The 23498-nt window shown below is 38.8% G+C and overlaps 1 protein-coding gene across 9 annotated transcripts in view; it reads right to left on the bottom strand.

The window, feature by feature from the left end:
* Cep350 (centrosomal protein 350) overlaps window positions 1-23498 on the bottom strand; it is a 193547-nt gene that overhangs the window by 23625 nt on the left and 146424 nt on the right. For all 9 annotated transcript variants that reach the window (XM_045161454.1, XM_045161431.1, XM_045161439.1 and 6 more), the window contains 6 exons: window positions 21680-21900; window positions 13932-14076; window positions 7884-8044; window positions 6713-6849; window positions 3776-3858; window positions 519-2485 (listed from right to left, as the gene is read on the bottom strand). In XM_045161454.1, the coding sequence (XP_045017389.1) occupies window positions 519-2485; window positions 3776-3858; window positions 6713-6849; window positions 7884-8044; window positions 13932-14076; window positions 21680-21900 (2714 nt within the window). The remainder of the gene's footprint in view (window positions 1-518; window positions 2486-3775; window positions 3859-6712; window positions 6850-7883; window positions 8045-13931; window positions 14077-21679; window positions 21901-23498) is intronic.

The following is a 23498-nucleotide window of genomic DNA, read 5'->3' on the forward strand; positions in this document are numbered from 1 at the left end:
CTTGGTGATTATCTGGCTCAATTTACTTTTCCTCAGTTATCCATGGGCAACCTAAACAAGTTGCTGGTCTGAGTGTATGTCATAGTGGGTACAGTTCAGTTTTACCAGAACTGGTAATCTCTGTAGGGACCAAAACTGAATAAATATATGAATTTCATAGGCAAAAAAAAGAACTTGGCTGACAATCAATGGAAAGCACCACAGAACACATTTTGTTCAGTGAATCTGGAACCTTATCTGTGGTTAATACAGAGGTACTGTCAGTCTATCAGATTAAAAAGATATTTCAGTTCCCACAAGCCTGCCAGTGTTTGTGACAATCCTATAGTGACTACTCGTGTCATAATAGGGGGAAATTAAACTTCAGACAGAAAACATACCTGCAAGTCCCTTTAAAAACTAGCACAGTGATGGTTATCTAAGAAACAATCTGTCAGGAGAATGCACATCAGGAGCCACCAAATCAAAATATACTATAAAAGAAAGACACCTGGACACTTCTCTAGGTAAATACTTACAGGCCGGGGACACATATCTGGAGAGGAAATCTCTTCTTTCTCATCTTCCAATTCAGACCTTACGAGGCAACTCGGAACACTGAGTGACTGTTCCTCAACATTTTGGGAAGAGTTCTGGGGTGGTACTTTCTTTTTGTCATCAACAAACTCCTGATTACTAAGTTGGATTTTCTCATTCCTGGTTTTCTGGATTTGTTGTAGCTGACTGACTGTGTCCTTCACAAAGACTTTTAGCAAACTGTCTGCCAGGAAGTTGACAGTTTCTAACTGTTGTTTTGTCGTTTTCTCTTCATTTAGTGATGACCTTAGCTGAGCTTCCAGCTGTTTTTTTTCTCTTGTTAAAAGATCCAAAAGTGGGGTTGAAGGCTTTTCCAAGGCTTCAGAATCAAGATTCTCTTTCCTTTCTGTGAACTGCTGCTGCTGTTTCAACTCTTCTAAAAGCACACCATCCAAGGTGTCCTCATCTGCAGCAGAAGAAGCTCTGTTGGTGGCACCGGAAACAAGGTCTTTGCTTTGCTTTGAAGCAATCAGGGAATCCACTGAAGACTGTTGGTCAACATGGGCTTCTAGGACCCCAGAAATGCCTTCTATATTGTCTGTTTCTATTTTAAGGCTTTCATCTTTATCCACTGAGGCTTCTATATTATGTATACTAGGTAGAGATTTCTCACAAAAATATTCAACTCCATCTTTTAGACTCTCTGTATCTTTTTGCTCATGACTATAGCATTGATATTGTTCATCTGAGTAAGCATTGTCATCTTCATTCACATCTATATAGTCATTAAAGTTTTCTACAATGTGAGATATTTTTTGAGGAGGAGCAAAAATACCATGCTTCTCTTTGCATACAAAATACACAATGCCATCATATGTTCCATTGTTATTTCCTTCAGGCTTATCTAACTCTACTCCAGCCCAAAATCCTTTAGCAAAACTAGTTTCACCTTTGAATCGAAGAGTTCCTGGCTGAACATTACCAATTAACACTCTATCTCCAATGTGGAAATTCAGTAACTCGTCAGCCACAGAAACTGGACCCAAGGAAAGGGACTCAGGGACTCCCTGCTTGTGCTCCACATCACTGCGCTCCTTACTTTTCATCAACTCGGTGGGGGACTTGAGTTCCAGGAGCCTTTCAGAATGGACACTGCTATGAATGGAAAGGCTTTTCTCACTTAAGCACTCACTGATTTCTTCGTCAGTTCCAAACCCAGTGACTCTACTTGGAGAGCTCCTGGTTGGCTGGGACTTCTCTCTGTAAGACTGCGCTTCTTTCTGGAGTGAAGATGACCCTTTCGATTCATCTTTATGCATCTTCTCTGTTGAAGTTTCCTTCTGGAAAGAAGACACTTCGAAATCTTCAGAGTATGACAATTCCTTAGGAACAAGAAGATGGTCCCTCAAAGATGAGTCCCTTTCCTTTTTACTCTTTTGTTTATGTGTATCTTTTCCTGACTGGGTGTCTGGACTCTGATCTGTATTTTGATCTGATCGTTTCAATGTTTCTTCTTTCTTATGAAAACTTTCAGTGGTTAACTGAACGAAATCTTTCTGAACATTTACAGAATCTAAAGGAAGGTCTTTCTTTGAAAGAATTTCAGATGAGTCTTCCTGCTTCAGATCTAGTTTCAGTAAGACATGAGACTTCCCTGATTGGCTGGAGTGGGCATCTTCAATTTCACTCTTCTCCAATTTTGTGATGATTTCTTGGATTTCCGATTTTTGAGTAGAGTCTTCAGCTTCAGCCTCTGACACACCATCAGTTCCACTAGGAACGCTTAATTCTTTGACAAGAAGTAATGAGTGTGCATTTTCTAGTGAATCTCCACATTCTGTTGGGGTTTTCCTTGATGAGCTGAGAACTGGAGATGGGGCCAGAAGATGTTCTTCTGCTCCATTGTCTACTTCAATCACTCTCTTTGCATATGCAGATAAAGATCTTTCTGATACTGCTCTTTCAGAACCTGGCAATGAAGCATCAAAGAAAAAAAAACCCAACATATTAATTATTTAATCATAATTGCCAACTCTTGGATCAAAATTTAAAGCCAAGATTTCAGTGAGGAGAAATTCTGGTCATTAAATATAACCTGTTTTGGTTAACATTCAAGTTTTCTTTCAAGAAAATATACTACATTAATAATAAATGTGACATTTAAAAAGTTCAAGTTTGGAATAATTTGTTACTTTAATTTTAAAGTGAAGAAAAAGGAGACAATATAATGGTGCCATCATTTAGTATGATTATTTTCAAATCATGAAAAAGCAGAAATCTATAATGGATACTATATATATTCTTCAAAAAACTAAGGAGGGAGGGACAAGTACTTATGAAAGAAATAAATTTTTTCTGGACACTTCAACTAAGCTTTCAGATGTAAGAGAGAGAAAGGGGTGGGACTAGGGGAAGGGGAAGAGAGAAAGGAAGAGTGTATTTCTTCAAATCTAGTACTTAGGAGGTAAATTTACAAAATAAGAAAATAGTGAATATGATATAATAAGTTAGCAACCCAAGAATTAAATTTCAAATTCAAATATCTATTTTATCATTGATGCTAGGCAGGTTTTTTCTTTATTACTTCAGTTTTATTTCCTTATATAACTGTATTTTATTTTCAATAATTTGCATTTTAGTTAAACTGATAAAATTACATAATCATAAATAAAATATGACTAAGGAGCAACTTAAAGATGTTAAAGATATATGTTGCTAATTTGATCTTCATATCCTAGTTTTTGCCAGTAACTTGGGTAATAAAGACTGATTAAAAAAAAAAAAACAACAACAAGGGGCTGGAAAGATTGCTAAGTGGTTAAAAGTGCTTGCTTACAAAGCCTGACAGCCTGGGTTCAATTCCCCTATACAAATATAACGTTAGATGCACAAAGTGGCGCAATTTGTTTGCTGCAGCTAGAATCCCTGGTGTGCCAAACTCTCTCTGTGTCTATCTTTCTCATTCTCTCCCCCACATAAATAAATATCAAAAAATAAAATAAAATAATAAAAAATGAGCTAAGTGATAGTTAAGCCTATATTCTTAGGCTTTATGAGGCTGAGGTGCAAGGATCACTTGAGCACAAAACTTTTAATAGGCAAGAGAGTATGTAAGACCCTGTCAAAGAAATACAGCAAAATGAAAGGACTTAAAATGCTAACTAATCTCAGAAACTCAGTTTTCAAACAAATAATTGTAGGGGTTGGATTTGGTAGCCTTAAACTACGTAGATACAAGTTTCTTCTTCCAGTTACATACCAGTATGTTCAGCAATAGACTCCAAAGATCCTCTGGAACGTTCCAGCTCTGTGAGGGATTTCCAGTTCTTTGCTGCTTCAGATCTGAAGTGGAAAGTGATGATCAACAATAAACAATGGGATAATACTGTCAACAACAGACATTTAAAAAAAAATTTTGTTTTTATTTATTTTATTTTATTTTTTTAAAGTTTTATTTTTTTTTAAACTTTTTTTTTTTTAATTTATTTATTTGAGAGTGACAGACACAGAGAGAAAGACAGATAGAGGGAGAGAGAGGGAATGGGTGCGCCAGGGCTTCCAGCCTCTGCAAACGAATTCCAGACGCGTGCGCCCCCTTGTGCATCTGGCTAACGTGGGACCTGGGGAACCGAGCCTCGAACCGGGGTCCTTAGGCTTCACAGGCAAGCGCTTAACCGCTAAGCCATATCTCCAGCCCTGTTTTTATTTTTACTTATTCACTTGAGAGCAATAGAGAAAGAGAGGCAGAAAGAGAAAGAGAGAGAATGGGCGCACCAGGGCCTCCAGCCACTGCAAACGAACTCCAGATGCATGTGCCTCCTTGTGCATCTGGCTTACATGGGTCCTGGGGAATTCAGCCTCAAACCGGGGTCCTTAGGCTTCACAAGCAAGCACTTAACCGCTAAGCCACCTCTCCGGCCCAACAGACATTTTTTAAAAAACATTTTATTTATTTATTTGAGAGAAAGAAAGAGACAGAGGGAGAAAGAGGGAGAGAATGGGCACACCAGGGCCTCCAGTCACTACAAACAAACTCCAGATGCATGCCCTCCCTTGTGCATCTGGCTTACATGAGTCTTGGAGAATCGAACCAGGATCCTTTGGTTTTACAGGTAAAAGCCTTAACCACTAAAGCCATCTCTCCAGCCCAACAAAAGATATATATATGCATGCATGCATGCATGTACGTATTTTTTTGTTGCTGTTGTTTTTTGATGTAAGGTTTTGCTCTACCCAGGCTGACCTGGAATTCACTATGTAATATCAGGGTGGCCTCAAACTCATGTCGATCCTCCTACCTTTGCCTCCCAAGTGCTGGGATTAAAGGTGTGCGCTACCACGCCCAGCCAAAAAATATTTTTATAAATATTTTATTTCGTTATTTATTTTGAGAGAGAGAAAATGAATGAATAAACCCCAGATACATGTGCTGCTTTGTGCATCTGGCTTTATATGTGTATTAGGGAATTGAACCTGGGTTCTTAGGCAAGTGCCTTAACTACTAAGCCATCTCTCCAGGCCCCAAGAGACATTTTTAAATAAGCATTTCTTTCTTCTTATCTACAGGAGGTACCTCAACTGTGGTCACTTTTATCAAGCCACATCTAATTCTGGCCCTCATCATTCTCAGTAGATGATCATGTCTCTTTTAACTTCCACCTTTCTATATATATGACAGCTACTTCAACTCAGGGAATAAAGTGACCACTTTTCTTCCCTTTACTTACATGTATTGTTCAACCATTAAAATAAAAAAAAATCGGGCTGGAGAGATGGCTTAGCGGTTAAGCGCTTGCATGTGAAGCCTAAGGACCCCGGTTCAAGGCTCGGTTTCCCAGGTCCCACGTTAGCCAGATGCACAAGGGGCGCACGTGTCTGGAGTTCGTTTGCAGCGGCTGGAAGACTTGGCGCACCCATTCTCTCTCTCTGCCTATTTCTCTCTCTGTCACTCTCAAATAAATAAATAAAAATAAACAAAAAAAATTAAAATAAAATAAAATAAAATAAAAAAATCCACCAGGTGGTGGTGCACACTCCTTTAACTCCCCAGCACTTGCGGGGCAGAAGTTGGAGGATCACCTAGAGTTTGAGGCCACCCTGAGACTACACAGTGAATTACAGGTCAGTTTGGGCTAGAGAGAGACCTTACCTTGAAAAATAAACATCAACAACAACACAAAAAGAAAAATCTCACCCTCTTTTCACCCCAAATTATTGTTGTCTATTTTTTCTTTCTTTCCTTCCTTCCTTTTCTTTTCTCCTTCCCTTCTTCCTTCCCCATTCTTCTTTTTAAAAATATTTTATTTTCATTTATTTATTTGTCAGAGAAAGAGGGGGGAAGAGACAGACAGAGAGACAGAGAGAGAGAGAGAAAGAGAGAAAGAGAGAGAGAGAGAATGGGCATGCCAGGGCTTCCAACCACTGCAAACAAACTCCAGACGCTTACGCCTCCTTGTGCATCTGGCTAACGTGGGTTCTGGGGAATCGAATCTAGGTCCTTTGGCTTTGCAAATATCTTAACTGCTAAGCCATCCCTCCAGCCCTCCTCCTCCTCCTTTTTTTTTTTTTTTTTTTAAGTGCTGAAGAGTATATCAGAGCCCTGTGAATGCTAGGCATATGATCTCCCAGTCTCCAACACGTTCATGACCTTCATTTTCTTCACTTCTCCTCTTTGTTGGGCCATACTATTTGGCTTCCACTTTCTACCAATTTATAATTACCTTAAATGCTGATATTTTTAAAATCATATTTCATACTTAGCATCCCTTTTTTCCCCCTCTCCACATGCATTGCTTCCTAGCTTTACCCATTGTATATACATGATCATTCCAACATTTTTCACCCTGACACCTTTCTAGACTACTCCACTTGAATGAATTATGACATCACAAAATTAACATCTAAATCCGACTTCATTAAACCTCTCACAAAAATCCCTAAAACAAAACAAAATTAAAAAAAACCTACCTGCTTTTAGGATATTGGAACCTTGGCCCAATCTGTACTATATGATAAATTTAATGTGTATTTCTCATATATAGCCTTTTTATGTTAGTGAAAATTAAAAAACAGTACCTTTACTTCTATGATTCACCATTACTTAAATGATAACTTCAACAACAACAAAAATAAATAAACCTTTCCTTATTCTTTCTTAAACAAGGGGAAATATACATAAGTTGTCAAAATTTCTTACCTGTGCAGTGGAAGGGACTTGATCTTGGGTTTTTCAGAAACTGAGGGGAGTGTTTTAATCTGAAGTTTGGTTGTTGGAGATGGGTCCAAATCTCGGCTAAGCTCACCTTCAGTTTTTTTAATGAATTCATCATAAGACTAAGTTTAGAAAATTAGAGAAGTTATTACTCAAAATTAAAAAAAATTATAAATTATAATGAGTATATCTAAAAATTTAAATAGCATAATTTAAAGTCAACCAATAAAAAGATACAATATAAAAATCTCATCCTTTGCCCCATTAGGTTTTCATCACTAAAGAAAAGGAAAAAGCAATGATGATCTCAGTCTAAAGAAGATGAATACTTGGCGAGGCAGCACTTCACAGCCTGCCATATCAGCACCCTGCTTTGACTTATATGCTTGCTCTCTAAAGGATGTGCATTATTACTTTGGTGGTATTTTTAAATTCAGTCAATTTAATTCACCTTTCAATGATAGTAAGCTATTAAGTATCTTCGGTTTACGGATACAAATTTTGAAGAGGAGTTACTGGGAGTGTAAACAGTTCAGAATTACAAAAGAAAATGTTTCCTGGTGGAAGAAGGGAAAAAGGGAGAAAGGGAGAAGAAAAGAGGCAGGAAGGGAGAAAGGGAGGGAGAGAATGAATAAGAGCATGTGGAAACTCAGCCAGAGGCAGGAACAACAGATGGGATACGGGCACTACATAGCTTGATAGCAACAGGAATGAAAGGAACTTTATAAAAAAAAGAATCAATGTGACCTGGTGACTAGTGGCTGCTAGATCTTGGGAGAGAGTATCATTTAGGAGACATCCTATATTGGCCCAAGAGTTGTACTAATAAAGTGAGTGACCTGCTTCACCAAAAAAAATAAAAATAAAAATAAAGCAGTAGCAATTCTAATTATGGATCTCTCTATGGAGTGGATCTTTTTTGAGAATATGGATATCAATCTTCCTAACTTTAATCTTATTTGTATTTTTAAATGTATTTTAATACTTAACATTTAACATTTAGTTGAATGCTTCAGATATCCACAGGTTTGTAGAGGATAAAATGTGGCACCACATTAATACTGAAAAGTACTAACCTACTACTTCAACAACAATATTAAAAACATGCTGAACTTTAAATATCAGTTACTCTTGATATCTAACCCCTATGTCTAACCTCTAACTGCTTGATCAGACTGGCTTCTTGGGCTTTTAGTCTTTCCTTTTGTCTTTTTTTCTGTTCCTTCTTCAACTGTTCCACAACTGATTTTCTTTTCCGCAGCTCATCCTTCAGAGCTCTGATTCTACCTTCAATATCACTTTGGTCAGATGTAGTTTCTGAAATAAATCAAAATCTTTACTTTAAATCAAAGAATAAAGACAAACTGTTAATTAAAAGCTATAGTACAATACTTCATTTATATAAAAATGTTTAAAATGAAGAAATCCAAGATTCTTACAAAATATATTGCTAAACTGTATCCTTATTTTCCCATAAACCCTTCTTTTTCTTGGTTCTTCTTAACTTATTACCTGATTTCTAATGGTACTATTTGAAATTGCAAATAAATCTTGATATATAACAAGATATACAGTTTAAGTTGAAAATTTTTATCCCTGTAAAATTTGTATATTCTGCAAGACATTTATTTCTAGCAAAATAATCATATTCAACTGTCCCTAGCTATTAACATATAGTTTAATATTTTTTAGTTTAATATTTTTAAAGTCATAATAATGTAAACTAGAATTTTTAAGAGTTCATTATGAAGTCATTAATGAAGCCTTAAGAACACATAAAGAGAGAGATATATTCCACTACAATCCTTATTTGAAAGCTCATAAAATATTTTAAATTACTGAAATGAAGCTACTTAAATCTTGTTTTCTCTCCAGTAGTTTATACATACACATGGGATGTTCAGTCATCATAGAACATCATGAGAAAGCACTTCATTATAATGTGTCATCACGTGCTATGAAATCAAGTACATATCATTTGGAGACACTGCTTATTATAATATACATGGAAATTACATAGCACAAACATGACTATTCCTCACACCTTCTGGAACCATCCAGTGATGTCACTTTAACACACTAATATTGAGGGAGGCACCTCATTCTTTTAACAGCAATACTCAGATGTGTACTACAAGAGTCCACCACAAAACTATGTTTTTATCAGGTACTTCAGATTAAATGGCATAAGGACTAGTTATAGAATACATTTAAAAAACAAAAAGATTATAGCCTCTTTAAAATTCTGTTGATTCCAATATCTAGGCTAGATATAAAAGTCCGAATTCATCACATCTATGACATTAACATGTACTAGGGAATCATGGCTGCCTCTTACCAATGGCATTGCCCTGATCTTAAACATGGGAACAGTTACTTACTGATCAACATGCCTAAAATGCAGGGTGCTAGTCTGAATCATGAAACCATGCGTTCTGAATGCTTAATCCCCAGCTGATGGCAATTTGGGAGGTGGAACCTTACTAGAGATGTGTTTTTGGGTAGCAGACCTAGGGGTGTTATATCCAGCTCCCCCTTGCAGAACTTGGCTCCCTCCTGCTGCTGTTTCTACCTGCTGTGGCAGAGGTGATGTCCAGCCTCTGCTCATACCACACTTTCCTGCCACCATGAAGCTTGCCCTGAGACTATAAGTCAAAATAAGTAACTTTCCTCCTCAAAGTTGTTTTTGGTATGTCCTCACATGAGAAGATAAATGCCACATGGAGTAATGACAGTAATTATACTCTGAATCCAGTCTTTGTAGGTGTTTGGCCCTTGATAAGGTTTAGAACTGGCCTGAAGATTAAATGAAGCAGTCACCAAAATGTCTGGAATATTAGAAATGTTAAAGAAATAGAAAGTCGACCTAAATGTCCATCATAGATAAACAAATAAAGAAGATGTGATAAACAATGGAATACTATCAACCCTAAAAAGGGACGAACATTCTATCATCATTCATAGTTACACAGGAGGACCATGAGGATATTATGTTAAGTGAAATAAACAAGGCACAGAAAAACAAACATCATCTCACTGAACTCGGAAGCAGAGTAGACTAGTAGCTACTAGTGGCTGGGGTGGGGCTGCACAATGTTCCAAGGACACAAGGTTTCAGTTAGATAAGTGAAATAAATTCCAGAGATCTGTTGTATACCATAGTAATTACTGCTAACAATGTAAATGTAGATTTTTTCCCTATTTTCTCACCACATGACAACTACGAGGTAATGAACTTCCATTAGCATCCATAGTGCATTCACTTTGAAAATATAACTTTACTGTATATGACTAATACATTTTTGCAAATTAAAAGTAAAAATAGGGCTGGAGAGATGGCTTAGCGGTTAAACTCTTGCCTGTGAAGCCTAAGGACCCCGGTTCGAGGCTCGGTTCCCCAGGTCCCACGTTAACCAGATGCACAAGGGGGCACACGCGTCTGGAGTTCGTTTGCAGAGGCTGGAAGCCCTGGCGCGCCCATTCTCTCTCTCTCCCTCTATCTGTCTTTCTCTCTGTGTCTGTCGCTCTCAAATAAATAAATAAATAAAAAAAATTAAAAAAAAAATAAAAAGTAAAAATAGGGCTGGAGAGATTGCTTAGTAGTTAGGGCACTTTCCTGCGAAGCCTAAGGACTTATGTTTGACTCCCCAGAACCCACATAAGCCAGACACACAAGGTGATGCATGTGCAAGGTCGCACATGTGCACAAAGGTGGCACACAAGTTCAATTACAGTGGCTAGAGGCCCTAGTGTGCCAACTCTCTCTATTTCATTAAAAAAAAAAAAAAAGCCAGCCTATTGGGTTTGCCTCAAAAAAAAAAAAAAGTAAGAATAAGCCAGATGTGGTGGCTCATGCCTTTAATTCCAGCACTTGGCAGGCAGAGGCAGGAGGATCGCTATGAGTTTGGGGCCACCCTGAGACTACATGAATTCCAGGACAGCCTGGACTACAGTGAGACCCTACTTCAAACAAAAAACCAAAAAAAATAAAAATAATTTTAAGTTAGTGATAATGACAATATTAACAAAAAGCAGACAATTATATAGGTGTATTTCAGGCACTACATTTTTTGGCTAAGAAATACAAAAAGGTGGCGATGACAGGAAAGCAACTACGTATCATCATGCTTTCTCTGTTTTTGAAGAAAATAACTGGTTTCAGGGTACAAAAAAAATCTGATAGTCTTGTACTCATTCAACTGATGATTCCAGTGTAATGGAGTAGGATTTTAGCCCAAGTTAAAAATTATAATCGGGCTGGAGAGATGGGTCAGTGGTTAGGGCACTTGCCTGCAAAGCCTAAGGACCCAAGTTCTATTCTCCAGCACCCACATGAAGCTAGATGCACTAAGTGGCACATGCATCTAGAGTTCATTTGCAGTGGCAGGAAGCCCTGGCATGCCCATACTCTGTCCTTCTCTCTCAAATAAATTAATAAAAATTTAAAAAATTTAATTTAGGAATAAAATCAAGTCAAAGCCTCTAATTTAGGATCTTTTAAAACTATATTCTTTTTGTTGTTGTTGTTGTTGTTGTTTTGAGGCAAGGTCTCACTCTAGCCAAAGCTTACGTGAGCCTAAACTGGCCTTGAATTCACAGTGCCCTTTCTGAGAGCGGAGATTAAAGTTGTGAGCTACCATGCCTGATTTTAGAACAGAATTCTTTTTTTGTTGTTTTTGGTTTTTCGAGGTAGGGTCTCACTGTAGCCCAGGCTGACCTGGAATTCACTATGGAGTCTCAGGGTGGCCTCGAACTCACGGCGATCCTCCTACCTCTACCTCCCGAGTGCTGGGATTAAAAGGCGTGTGCCACCACGCCCAGCTCTAGAACAGAATTCTTTAGCCTGGTACTAGTCATGCGCTTTCAAGCCAGACCTGATGCCATGTTCCTGCTGTAATCCCAGCACTTGAGAGGTATAAGAGGTCTCAAACTAAGTGAAAGGTGAGGCCCTGCACTGAGGTTGTCCTCTACCCTCCATATTGTGAGTCACAGCAATGTCAACTCCAGCTCCCACATGCACCAAAAAGGAAAAAGAGAGTACGGTGGAAAGGAGTTGAGGAAGACACCCAATGTCAGCCTCTGGCCTCCACATGGAATTTTTAGATGAAAGACCATGGAAAATATTTCTATCTTTAGTACTAATTGAAAGGCAACTAAGATACCAAACAAAGCCTATGATGGGACTGCATTATAAATCTGCCTGGATCTAGTATTACTACATGCTATTTTTTTTTTCCCATCAGTAACATCTAAGATAATCTCCCTAAAATAGATTTATTTTTGGCAGGGTCTTATTCTAGTGCAGGTTGACTTGAAACTGACTCTGTAGCCCAAGCTGGCCTCAAATTCAGGGCAATCCTATTACCTCAGCATCCTAAGTGTGGAGGTTCAATGAAAGTGCCACCACACCCAGCTACAACTCACTGATGAATACTCTACTGTTTTTGGAAATTCTCTTCTATAGGACTTTTTAAAAAGGGGGGATGGGCAAAGGCAATTAAACAATACTTTAGTTTGTCAAGATGAGAGTAGTCTGGGAAGAATAACTGATTGACTGACTGTTTCTCATATGTTGATTATATTAACTTAGTTGATACCAAGATTCACTCCCACTAAAGTAGTATCTGTAATGATATCTTCATGAATAGCTAGAATGCACTTAAGAGTTTAAAAATCTTAGAGTTATTTTTCTAAAATTACTTTTTCTTACTTGAGTAAGTTCTATCAACAAAACAGTATCTCACAAACGGTATCAATAACTCCAAGCATATAACGTGGGCAAGGATGGTTAAGACATTATTCCATTGCTTCAGGTGGGAAAAGACAATCTAGTATGTGAAACACACCTGAAGAAAGTCACAAGTAATAGATCCAAGGTGAGAATCCACATTTCTGAGTAATTATCAAGTTTATGAGATGTTGCTCTGCCAGAAGTAATTTTTCATCAGAACATATAAAAGTAAATATGCAAGCCAGATATGGTGGCACGCGCCTTTAGTCCCAGTACTCGGGAGGCAGAGGTAGGAGGATCGCCATGAGTTCGAGACCATCCTGAGACTACATAGTGAATTCCAGGTCAGTCTGGGCTAGAGTGAGACCCTACCTTGAAAAACCAAATAAATAAATAAACACATAAATAAATAAATAGTAATCTTATAAAATAAATATAAAAAGAAGATTTTCAATTGTTTTGGCCAAATAATTAATTTCTATTAATATAAATCCATATAAATTTTAAAAGACTATATACATATTCATTATAGCACTATTTTCAATAGTGAAAAATATGAGAAAATCTAAGTGGCCATCACTAGGAAAATGGTCAATTATGGTATATCTATCCTTTGAAATATTAATACAGTTACTAGAAGAATAAAGGAAACATATATATGTATACATGTGTGAAAATTCCCTGAATTACTATTGTCTGAACCGTAAGTAAGGAAAACAAAACCCAACACACAACAAAGAACAAACCATTTTTCACTTTTCCTTTATGAAACACCTAAAACTGAGCTCAAAAGGCAATGCATTCAATATGCATATCAATATAATTTATATGCCAGTACTGAACTATCTTCCTCAGAGGCTGGCTGCTCTTCCTTTCAAAATCTCTATGTAACAGAGGTGTACAGGGAAGGTACAGGAAGACAGACAATGCTTCCCATTGCCATTCTATTTTTCCTTTTGAAACTTGTTCTACCCTTCCAGTCTCTTTTCTGTCCTCATGGGTATAATAACTCATTTAACATATCTAACTCACACCTACCATGTGCAATGCAAAGTACCTGTGAGGCCTTGGTGTTAAAATCCTAAGAAAATAATAGAACCTCTGTTCTAGAAGTTTAACCTAGTAGGGAAGACCTGCTGGGCCAACTCTGGTTATAATTGATGTTGTGTTACATGACACATGAGCTATGGAAACACACAGGAAGTGCTTGACACAGGGAAAAAAAAAAAAACCAACTAAAGAAATCTTTGATGAAATAAATGTCCATTAACACATAGAAGAAAACAGTCACATTTTAAAAATCAAGGATATAATTATCAATGACAAAGAACTATATGATTAAATCCTAGCTAGAAAAAAGGCTATAACAAAGGCAACAGAGGAGAGCAGTTTGCTAGCATATAGTTAGACAAAGCTTGTTAATGGGGACACAACCACAAAACAAAGAAAAGAAACTCTTCCTTCTAGACTTACCTGACTGAGTCATAGATAATGACTCATCTGACCAACTGTAGCAGTGTGGCTGGGACTTAGAAGGCAGATGACACTGTCCTCCAGACCTATGGCTTCCTTTGCTAGACTCCTGCTTTGACACAGATGTGTAACTTTTAGGAAGTGACTGTTCAAACAGAAAACCAAATGGAAATTATTTTATTATATAGTTGTAAAATTATATTTAAATTTTGAGACAGTGAAAGATACTATCTTTAGGGTTTAAAAAATAATTATCTTGGGTTGGAAAGATGACTCAGAGGTTAAAGACACTTGCTTGCACAGCCTGACAGCTGGAGTTCAATTCCTTAGTACCTAGATGTACAAAGTGGTGCATGCATCTGAAGTTTGTCTGCAGTGGCAGGAGGTCCTGGCACACCTATATTCACACTCTTTCTGCCTCTTTGCCCCTCTCAAATAAATGAATAAAAATATTTTTAAAATTATCTTCATAATTTTATGTAGCTATAATCTATTTTATGGTTTTCATGTCAAATAAATATATCAACTCATAAATTAATTTTCATGGCAAATTGAATATATTTAATTTAACTAAATTTTTCCTTTTAAAGATTTTATTTGTGTGTATGTGCACGCACCTACACCAGGATCTACTGATACTGCAACTGAATTGCCTGTCCAGCTTTATGTGATTGTGGCTAGGGAACTGAATGCTGGCCAGCTGGCTTTGCAAGCAAATACTTCTAACCACTAAGCCATTTTCTCAGCCCCCTCCCATCCCCTTTTGTTTGGGTATGTATTCTGTGCATGCATGCATGTGTGTTTGCACGTGCACATAGAGACCAGAGGACAATGTCAAGTGTCTTCCTCAGTCTCTTCCACGTTATTTACTGAGGTAGGGTCTTTCACTTGAACTCAGAACTCACTGATTCAGCTAGTCTAGATAGCCAGTTTATCTTACCCTGGTGATCCTGTCAACATCTCCCAAGGGCTGGGATTACAGCCAGGCTGTCATGACCACCTGGCATTTATATGGGTGCTGGGGATCTGAACTCCAAACCTCACATTTGCATAGCAAATGCTTTATACACTGAGCCATGGTCCCAGACCAATTTTGACACAATTTTATATAATAATTTCACATAAAATGAAAAAACCCTGCTAATTCTAGTAAGGATAAGACCTCAAATTTTCTTTTTTTCCCTTTTATTATTATTTTTGGTTCATGTAAAAATAATGGATTTTGGGCTGGAGAGATGGTTTAGCAGTTAAGGCACTTACTTGTAAAGCCAAGGGACCCAGGGTCAAATCCCAAGGACCCACATAAGCTAGATTCACAAGGGGGTGCATGCATCTGGAGTTCGTTTGCAGTGGCAGGAGGCCCTGAAGTGCCCATTCTCTCTCTCTCTACTTGCCTATTTCTATCTCTCTCTCTCATTAAATAAAAATAAAAAATGAAATATTAAAAAAAGAATGGATTTAATTATGATGTTTTTATGATGCTTTTTATCACTTTATTTTTTCTTTTTGAGACAGAGTTTTACTCTGAAGCCCAGGCTGGTCTCTAATGATGGCAATTACCCTGCCTCAGTCTCCCAAGTGGCAGGATTACAGTTATGAGCCACCACAGCCAGTTAATATATCTTGGACTACTGTGTGAGTAGGAAGAAAACTCAGTAGCAAAGGCCAGTAAGCTAGAAAGGAGATATAATAGGATGGTATTGTATATATGTAAATAGAAGAACAGATTAATGGAGGAGAAAAGGCCCAAAGTGAGGTCAGGGAAAGAGATTCAGTAAAGGAAAGGTAGAGGGAGGGCTAATCAAAATCTAAGAGGATATAAATAAGTCATATGGAAACATACTTTTTTGGACAATGGAATACTCAGGAGCCATAGATTGTTGCTAGAAAATTTTCAGTGCCAGGCATGGGATAACTTCCAAGGAGTTATTGGCCGGGGAGGTCCCTGATGCCCCCAAAACATTATAGGCCATTGCCAAGGCCCTTGGTTTCCTACCAGGAATAGATGGTAGGAGACCCTATTGCTGAAGAGTCCATATACTTGGGCTACAAAGCCACTGAGAAATCCTGCTGGAACTGAGCTGAGAACCTCCCCCATGTAGACCAGCTGACAGAAAACTGGAAGAAGCCGTTCTACAGGCAGTTCAGTGGGAGTGAGAGAAATCACCAGTGCAGATACTCCACAGTGGACACTGCAAGCCTTATATTTGGCCACCCAGGCCAAATGAGCCAATGGGTGCAATAGTGGCACGTCTGTCATGATGGAAACCAACTGCCCTCTAATTGGACTGGAGGCCTGCTCCATGGAAGGGAACAAATCCCTGATACTGAAAACTTAAAACAGGGGTAGTCATGAACTCTAGGGGTATAACGTCTGCTGCTGTCTGGCTAAATGTATATACTATGCTCATCAAAAAGCACAGTAAACATTTCTCTTAATGTTCATACCCATATGTCAATACTACTCTCACTTTTTCATTAGAGAACTTTCTCTTTTCAGATGGTGGTTATGTTGGGATGACTTAGAAGGCATCATGGTACTGAGAAGAAATGACAGAGGAGTGCTCAGTACTGCAATATCTCTATCACACCTTCCAAGGCTCAGGGTCTATTGTGGAGGAGGTGGCAGAAAGAATGAAAGAGCTAAAGGAAGGGTAGGACTCCTAACAACATGCTCTTCCAGACACAAATGGCCTGGATATCCATGACCTCACAGTGCCTGACACTACCTACATAAGACCATCATAATAGGAGGAAAAGATGACATCAAAATAAAAGGGAGACTTGACTGAGAGGGGGAGGGGATATGACAGAGTGGAGTTTCAAAGGGGAAAGTGGGTAGCGGGAGGGAATTACCATGGGATATTGTTTACAATCATGGAAATTGTTAATTATAAAAAATTTGGGGGACATCCGGTTAGGATGGCAGTGTAGGGACCATGCCAAAGCAACCTAAGGGAGAAAAAGCCAAAAAAAAAAAAAAAAAAACCCAGTAAAATACACTCTTCTAACAAAAAGCAAGGTGTATAAGAAATTATCAACGGCAGCAGAGAAGTAGGAGAGATCCAGAGCATCCAGTGCCCACATAGGGCGGCAGAAGCGGCTCTAGCAGTGGTGGCGGCAGGTCCGCGGGGCCACAGCTGCCAGGCTTGGCTTGAGCCACAGGAAAAGCCAGGTGAGGGGATTTTCCACTCACACTGGAGCTCTTTGCAAACTCAAGAAACGTGAAGGGAGAACCACAGCAAACAATGGAGGAGCAGATCACGAGGTAGAGGATCATGTGGACCAGCAGGAGAACTAGAGCCACCATCCACAGGCTCTCCTCCCCCACTGCCAGTGCAAGTGCCTGCAAGCACCAGAGAGTAGGGGAAGAGAGATCACAGCACCCAACACCGGTGAACAGAGCAGTGATCCAACGACCCAGCCAACCTACTTGAACCCACAGCACACCAAAGAGGGACCCAAGCAGGAGCGTAGCAAAACTGAGACCAAAATCATCTCAAAAGGTAACTGGGATTACACCAGGTCAGTACCCACCAAATAAGCCTGGTACATAGGCCTGAACCAGAAGTGCTAATTGTACCTTCCATATCAGGATAAATTATATGTTATATGATGGATGGTTGGATTTGCCATTATTAAATAAGCTTTTTTGGGCTTGTTATTTTGGGCTTGTTATTTGTTGCTTCTTGATTTATAGTGGCTTTGCTTCCTCTTCTGTTGTTCATTAGGGAAGGGTCTCACTTGGTCACAAGCTGACTTGGCACCCTCAACAGACCAGAAATCTTAACCTCCTTGTTGACAGGATTAAGGGTGTGGGGCACCATACATCCTTAGGGACAGTGATATTGTTAGAGGATCTGGTTGTCATAATATCTATTCTTGCATAAATACTTCTAGCTGTTTTTCATTGAAAATGTACATTGTTTAGTTAAATTTTAGAATCTGCCTGTATTTTGTTCCACTCAGCCTACTTGAATACTCTCATAGCAGGCAATCCCAATACCTAGGGTCACTTTTGTAGATACTCTGAGAGTCTGACAGCCACATCTAGCACCTTAAGATTGTTATTTATTTATCTGCAAGCAGAGAGATCCAGTTAGTATTTCTTTTTTATTATTTATTATTTTTAAAAACTTTTGTTTATTTTTATTTATTTGAGAGAGCAAGACAGAGAGAGAGAGAAAGAGGTATATATATATAGAGAGAGAATGGGCGCACTAGGGCCTCCAGCCACTGCAAACAAACTCCAGATGCATGTGCTCCCTTGTGCATCTGGCCAACGTGGGTCCTGGGAAATCGAGCCTTGAACCAGGGTCCTTAGGCTTCACAGGCAAATGCTTAACTGCTAAGCCATCTCTCCAGCCCTCAGGTAATATTTCTCGAAAATAGAAAAAAGTTATAAAAGTTCAGTAAGCTACAAGTAGTTACTATGTCAGGAACATTTACACATTTTCTTTTTTTAATTAAAAAATTAAATCTTATTTATTTTTATTTTTTAGAGAGAGACTGAGCGAGTGCGCGAGACAGAATTGACATGTAAGGACCTCAGCCATTGAAATCGAACTCCAGGTGATTGTGCCACCTAGTGGGCATGCATGACCTTGTGCTTGCCTTACCTTTTGTGCATCTGGCTTACATGGGATCTGAAGAGAGCTTGACCATGGGTCCTTAGGCTTTGTAGGCAAGTGCCTTAACTGCTAAGCCATCTCTCCAGACCCTACTCACTTTCTTTTAATTTAAAAAATTTAACTATGCCAGGCCTGGAGGCATACTGCATGCCTTTAATCCCAGCACTCTGGAGACAGAGCTAGGAGGATCACTGTGAATTTGAGGCCTGCCTGGAACCAGAGTGAGTTCCAGGTCATCCTTGGCTAGAGACCTACCTCAAAAAAACAAACAAAAATATTAAGTATGGACCGTTTTTATAGGAGGGAAGGAAGGAGGAAGCAGTATAAGACTGTATACAAGTTTATAAATGACAAACCTCTGCCCTGACATCAGTGGAAGAGAGAACACTCTCCTGCCCCCTTACTGTCATCATCTTCTAACCCTACTACGACTAGGCAATTTCTTAGCTTCTAGACTCCAAAGTAGGGACTACAATGTTATGTACTTAAAAAATACATATATATATTTATTTATTTGACAGAGAAAGGTGGGGTAGGGGGAGAGAATGGGTGTGCCAGGGCCTCTAGTGAACATGGGTCCTGGGGAATCGAACCTGGGTCCTTTGGCTTTGCAGGCAAATACTTTAACCATTAAGTTATTCCTCCAACCCCAAATCACATACTCTCTAGGCTTGTTGTGAGGATTAGATAAGATCATTCATGTAAGGCATTTAGCATATGACCTGCCACCTGATAAACAAGCACTCAACACATTTTTAGCTTTTACTACAAAAAAATTTAACACACCTAGTTTTAATTTCCTTGAACATTTTCCTTCCAGAGAAAAATACCCTGTTTTTAGTATTATCAGTTTTGTGGCTATCATGAACCTCAGCAATGGTGCTGGGTAGAGTCTTACAAATTTATAGGAATTTAGAAATTAATAATGCTGTGTCAGAATACACAGTTTAGGGATGGAAAGAAGGCTTAGCAGTTAAGGCCCTTGCCTACAAAGCCAAAGGACCCAGGTTCAATTCCCCAGGAACCACATTAGCCAGATACACAAGGTGGCACATGGATCTGGAGTTCATTTGCAGCAGCTGGAGGCCCTGGCATGCCCATTAATTCTCTCTCTCCCTTAGTCCCTCCTTCTCTCTCAAATAAATGAAATCAAGTATTTTTTAAAAAACACAGTTTAGTTATAAATCCCTATACAGTAGGAATTATGGTAGAATTAAATTATATATCATATAATAAATTGGAAAACCACCAACATATTAATTAGAAACCTTTTTAAAAAAAATTTATTTATTTGAGAGTGACAGAGAGAGAGAGAGAGAGGGAGAATATGGGCGTGCCAGGGCTTCCAACCACTGCAAACGAACTTCAGACACGTGCACCCTCTTATGCATCTGGCTAACATGGGTCCTGGAGAATCGAACCTCAAACCAGGGTCCTTAGGCTTCACAGGCAAGTGCTTAACCACTAAGCCATCTCTCCAGCCCAAGAAACCTTTTTTAATCTAAAAATACTTTTCAAGTACATGTATAAGAATACAGAATACAGTATCTTCAACTTAACATGGAACTCTGCCAAAAGTTTCAGGTGTAATTATATTAAACACATGAATAATCTAATTTTTCATCAGGGAACATGCAATTAATTATTTAAGCCATATTAAAAATGAAAGCTCAAAAGCCAGGCATGGTGGTGTGCACACCTTTAATCCCAGCACTCGGGAGGCAGAGGTAGGAGGATCGCTGTGGGTTTGAGGCCACCCTGAGACTACATAGTGAATTCCAGGTCAGCTTGGGCTAGAGCGAGACCCTACCTCAGAAAAAAAAAGTGTGTGTGTGTGTGTGTGTGTGTGTGTGTGTGATGTATAATTTACACATGTGCTATGGCACATGTGAGGAGGTCTGAGAGCAAACTGGGCCACCATGAGAATACACAGTGAATTACAGGTCAGCCTAGACTAGAGTGAAACCCTACCTCAAAAAAACAACAAAAAAAGTGAAAGCTCTGAGCTGGGCATGGTGACACATGCCTTTAATCCCAGCACTCGGCAGTCAGAGGTGGAAGGATCACCTCAAGGTTACTCTGATACTACATAGTGAATTCCAGGTCAATCTGGGCTAGAATGACACACTACCTTGGAAAAAAATAAAAAAAGAAAGAAAGCTCGAACACTGGATATTCTATCTTTTTAAACATAAGGAAATTTTAACATTGCGTGTGTTGGCTAACAGTTCATATTGCTATACTAATTTCTTAATATATTTCATAAAATCAGCTTAAGTTTTCTTTCTATAAGGTATGGAATTAAGGACAATTTAAAAAATTTTACTCTAAGAATTTCTAGTATAGTAATTTAAAACCAGTAATTTCAGATCTGCTTTAAAGAGATAAAGCCATCACTTTTATTCTGATTTTAAGTTAATAGTTATTAAATCAATTATAGCAAAGGAACTTTGGTATTTTTTTTTTTTTTAATGTTTTTGGATTTTTTTGAGGTAGGGCCTCACTCTAGCCAAGGCTGACCTGGAACACATTCTGTAGTTTTAGGCTAGCCCTGAATTTATGGCAGATCCTCTCACCTCTGCTTCCCAAATACTGGGATTAAGAGCATGGGCCACCATATTCAGGAGAGAGAGAAAAATAATGAATATGAGAATGAGAATGGGCAAACCAGGGTTTCTAGCCACTGCAAAGAACTCCAGATGCATGCACCACTTTGCGCATTTGGCTTTATGTGGGTCCTGGGGAATCAAACTTGGGTTGTTAGGCTTTGTAGGCAAATGCCTTAACTGCTGAACCATCTCTCCAGCCCCAATAATGTACCTTTTAGGCAAGTTTTCTGTCTTTTTACATTTAAGATGTAAATAGAGGGGCTGGAAGGATTGCTTTTTGGTTACAGCACTTGCCTGCAAAGCCAAAGAACCCAGGTTTGCTTCCCCAGGACCCACGTTAGCCAGATGCACAAGGTGGCACATGCATCTGGATTTCATTTGCAGTGGCTGGAGGCCCTGGTGCACTCATTCTGTCTCTGCCTCTTTTGCTCTCTCTCCCTCTCTTTCTCAAATAAATAAAAATAAAAATATTTCTTTTTAAAAAAGATGTAAATAGACATTGACTCACTTGTTTACTAGGAGAGGTAGATGATTCTAGTTCCTGTGAGAAAACCATTTCTTCAGTAAGCACACTGCGATCTGGACTCCCGCGCTGCTCCTGAACTGTGGACTCCGAGGGTAGATACAGAGCAGCAGGACTGCCCAACTCTTCTGGAATGGAGCTTCCACTGTTCACACTGTTTAAATGAGAATAGGAAGGTACTGGAGATTCCTCTTCACTTGCTGTTCCTAGAAAGAGAAGGTGAGAACAGGAAAGACTTTGTCATCTCTATTAGTGGGAAAATAAAAGTATTATACTGTTTCCAGCATAAAATCACTAGCAGCATATAGGTATCATTTCCTTATCACATAACTTAACATTTACTCTAATGCCTATTAATTAAGAATTTTATCTGACATCAGCTTTGAGAAGACATTTACCACAAAACTGGCAACCCAAGTTTGAGGAAGCAAAACAATTATGACTCTTACTAACTTCAGCAGAGGAAACTTAGCCCATCATTTTGGAAAACATTGGTGCTGCCTGAAAAGTACTCGATTACCTAGCAATTCTACTCCTAGGCAGACATTAAATATATATCTACACACACACACACACACACACACACACACACACTTGACAGAATGAGAGAGAGGCAGATAGAGAATGGAAACAACAGGGCCTCTAGCCATTGCAAACAAACTTCAGACACATGTACCACCCTATGTATCTGGCTACCATGGGTACTAGGGAATTGAACCTGGGTCTTTAAGCTTCACAGGCAAGAACCTTAACTGCTAAACCATCTCTCCAGCTCTCCAGGCAGATATTTTAAAGAAATCTTGTTTATAAATAGCAAGGTATTTTTCACATCCATTGATAAGTTTGTATATAGCCCTAAACTGGGAGACAACCTAGTGTTTACTGACTGGAAATAAATAAGTTATAGTATATTTGTACAAAGGGATGTTATACAGCTCTAATAATGGAGGGAGTCAGAGAAACAAGCATCTATAAAGATATCTTGTATTAAACTTAGCACTTTTCGAATTTCCTGTCTAGTAGACAATGTACTTCTGAGTAAAACTAGTGTTTGACACTAAATAGAAAATTTTTGACACCTACATTTGTATAATCTTAAAAATATGCTTTGTTTTCTCTCTCTGTCTAAATGATTAGGTTATAACATCATACTTTGTACTATCACTGTTACCTTCTCACTTAAGAGCTACAGAGATGATTCAGCAGTTAATGTGCTTGCCTACAAAGCCTTGGGACCAGAGTTCAACAGCAGGCACATAAAGCCAGATGCACAAAGTGGCACATGTACCTGGAGTTCCTCTGCAGAGGCTAGAGACCCTAGCATACCTAATCTCTCTTTCTCACTCCATCTCTCTCTCTCTCTCTCTCTCTCTCTCTCTCTCTCTCTCTCATATAAATAAAATTAAATTAAGAAAAGTAAGGGTTGGAGAGATGGCTTAGCAGTTAGGGCACTTGCTTGAGAAGCCTAAGGATCCATGTTAGACTCCCCAGATTCCATGTACACCAGACAAACAAAGGTGAGGCAACCTCAAGGTCGCCATGCCCATTAGGTGGTGCAAGTGCCTGGAGTTCAATTGTAGTGGCTAAGGCCAATTCTCTCTTTGTCTCTCTCTTTTTCTAAAATAAAAATATCTTTAAAAAAATATATAGGGGCTGGAGAGATGGCTTAGCAGTTAAGGTGCTTGCCTGCAAAGCCAAAGGACCTTGGTTTGATTCTCCAGGACCCACGTAAGCCACATGCACAAGGGGACACATGAATCTGGAGTTTGTTTACAGGGATGGAGGCCCTGGTGCTCCTGTTTTT

This window comes from Jaculus jaculus, chromosome 1 (assembly GCF_020740685.1).
Source record: "Jaculus jaculus isolate mJacJac1 chromosome 1, mJacJac1.mat.Y.cur, whole genome shotgun sequence".
Taxonomy (NCBI): domain Eukaryota; kingdom Metazoa; phylum Chordata; class Mammalia; order Rodentia; family Dipodidae; genus Jaculus; species Jaculus jaculus.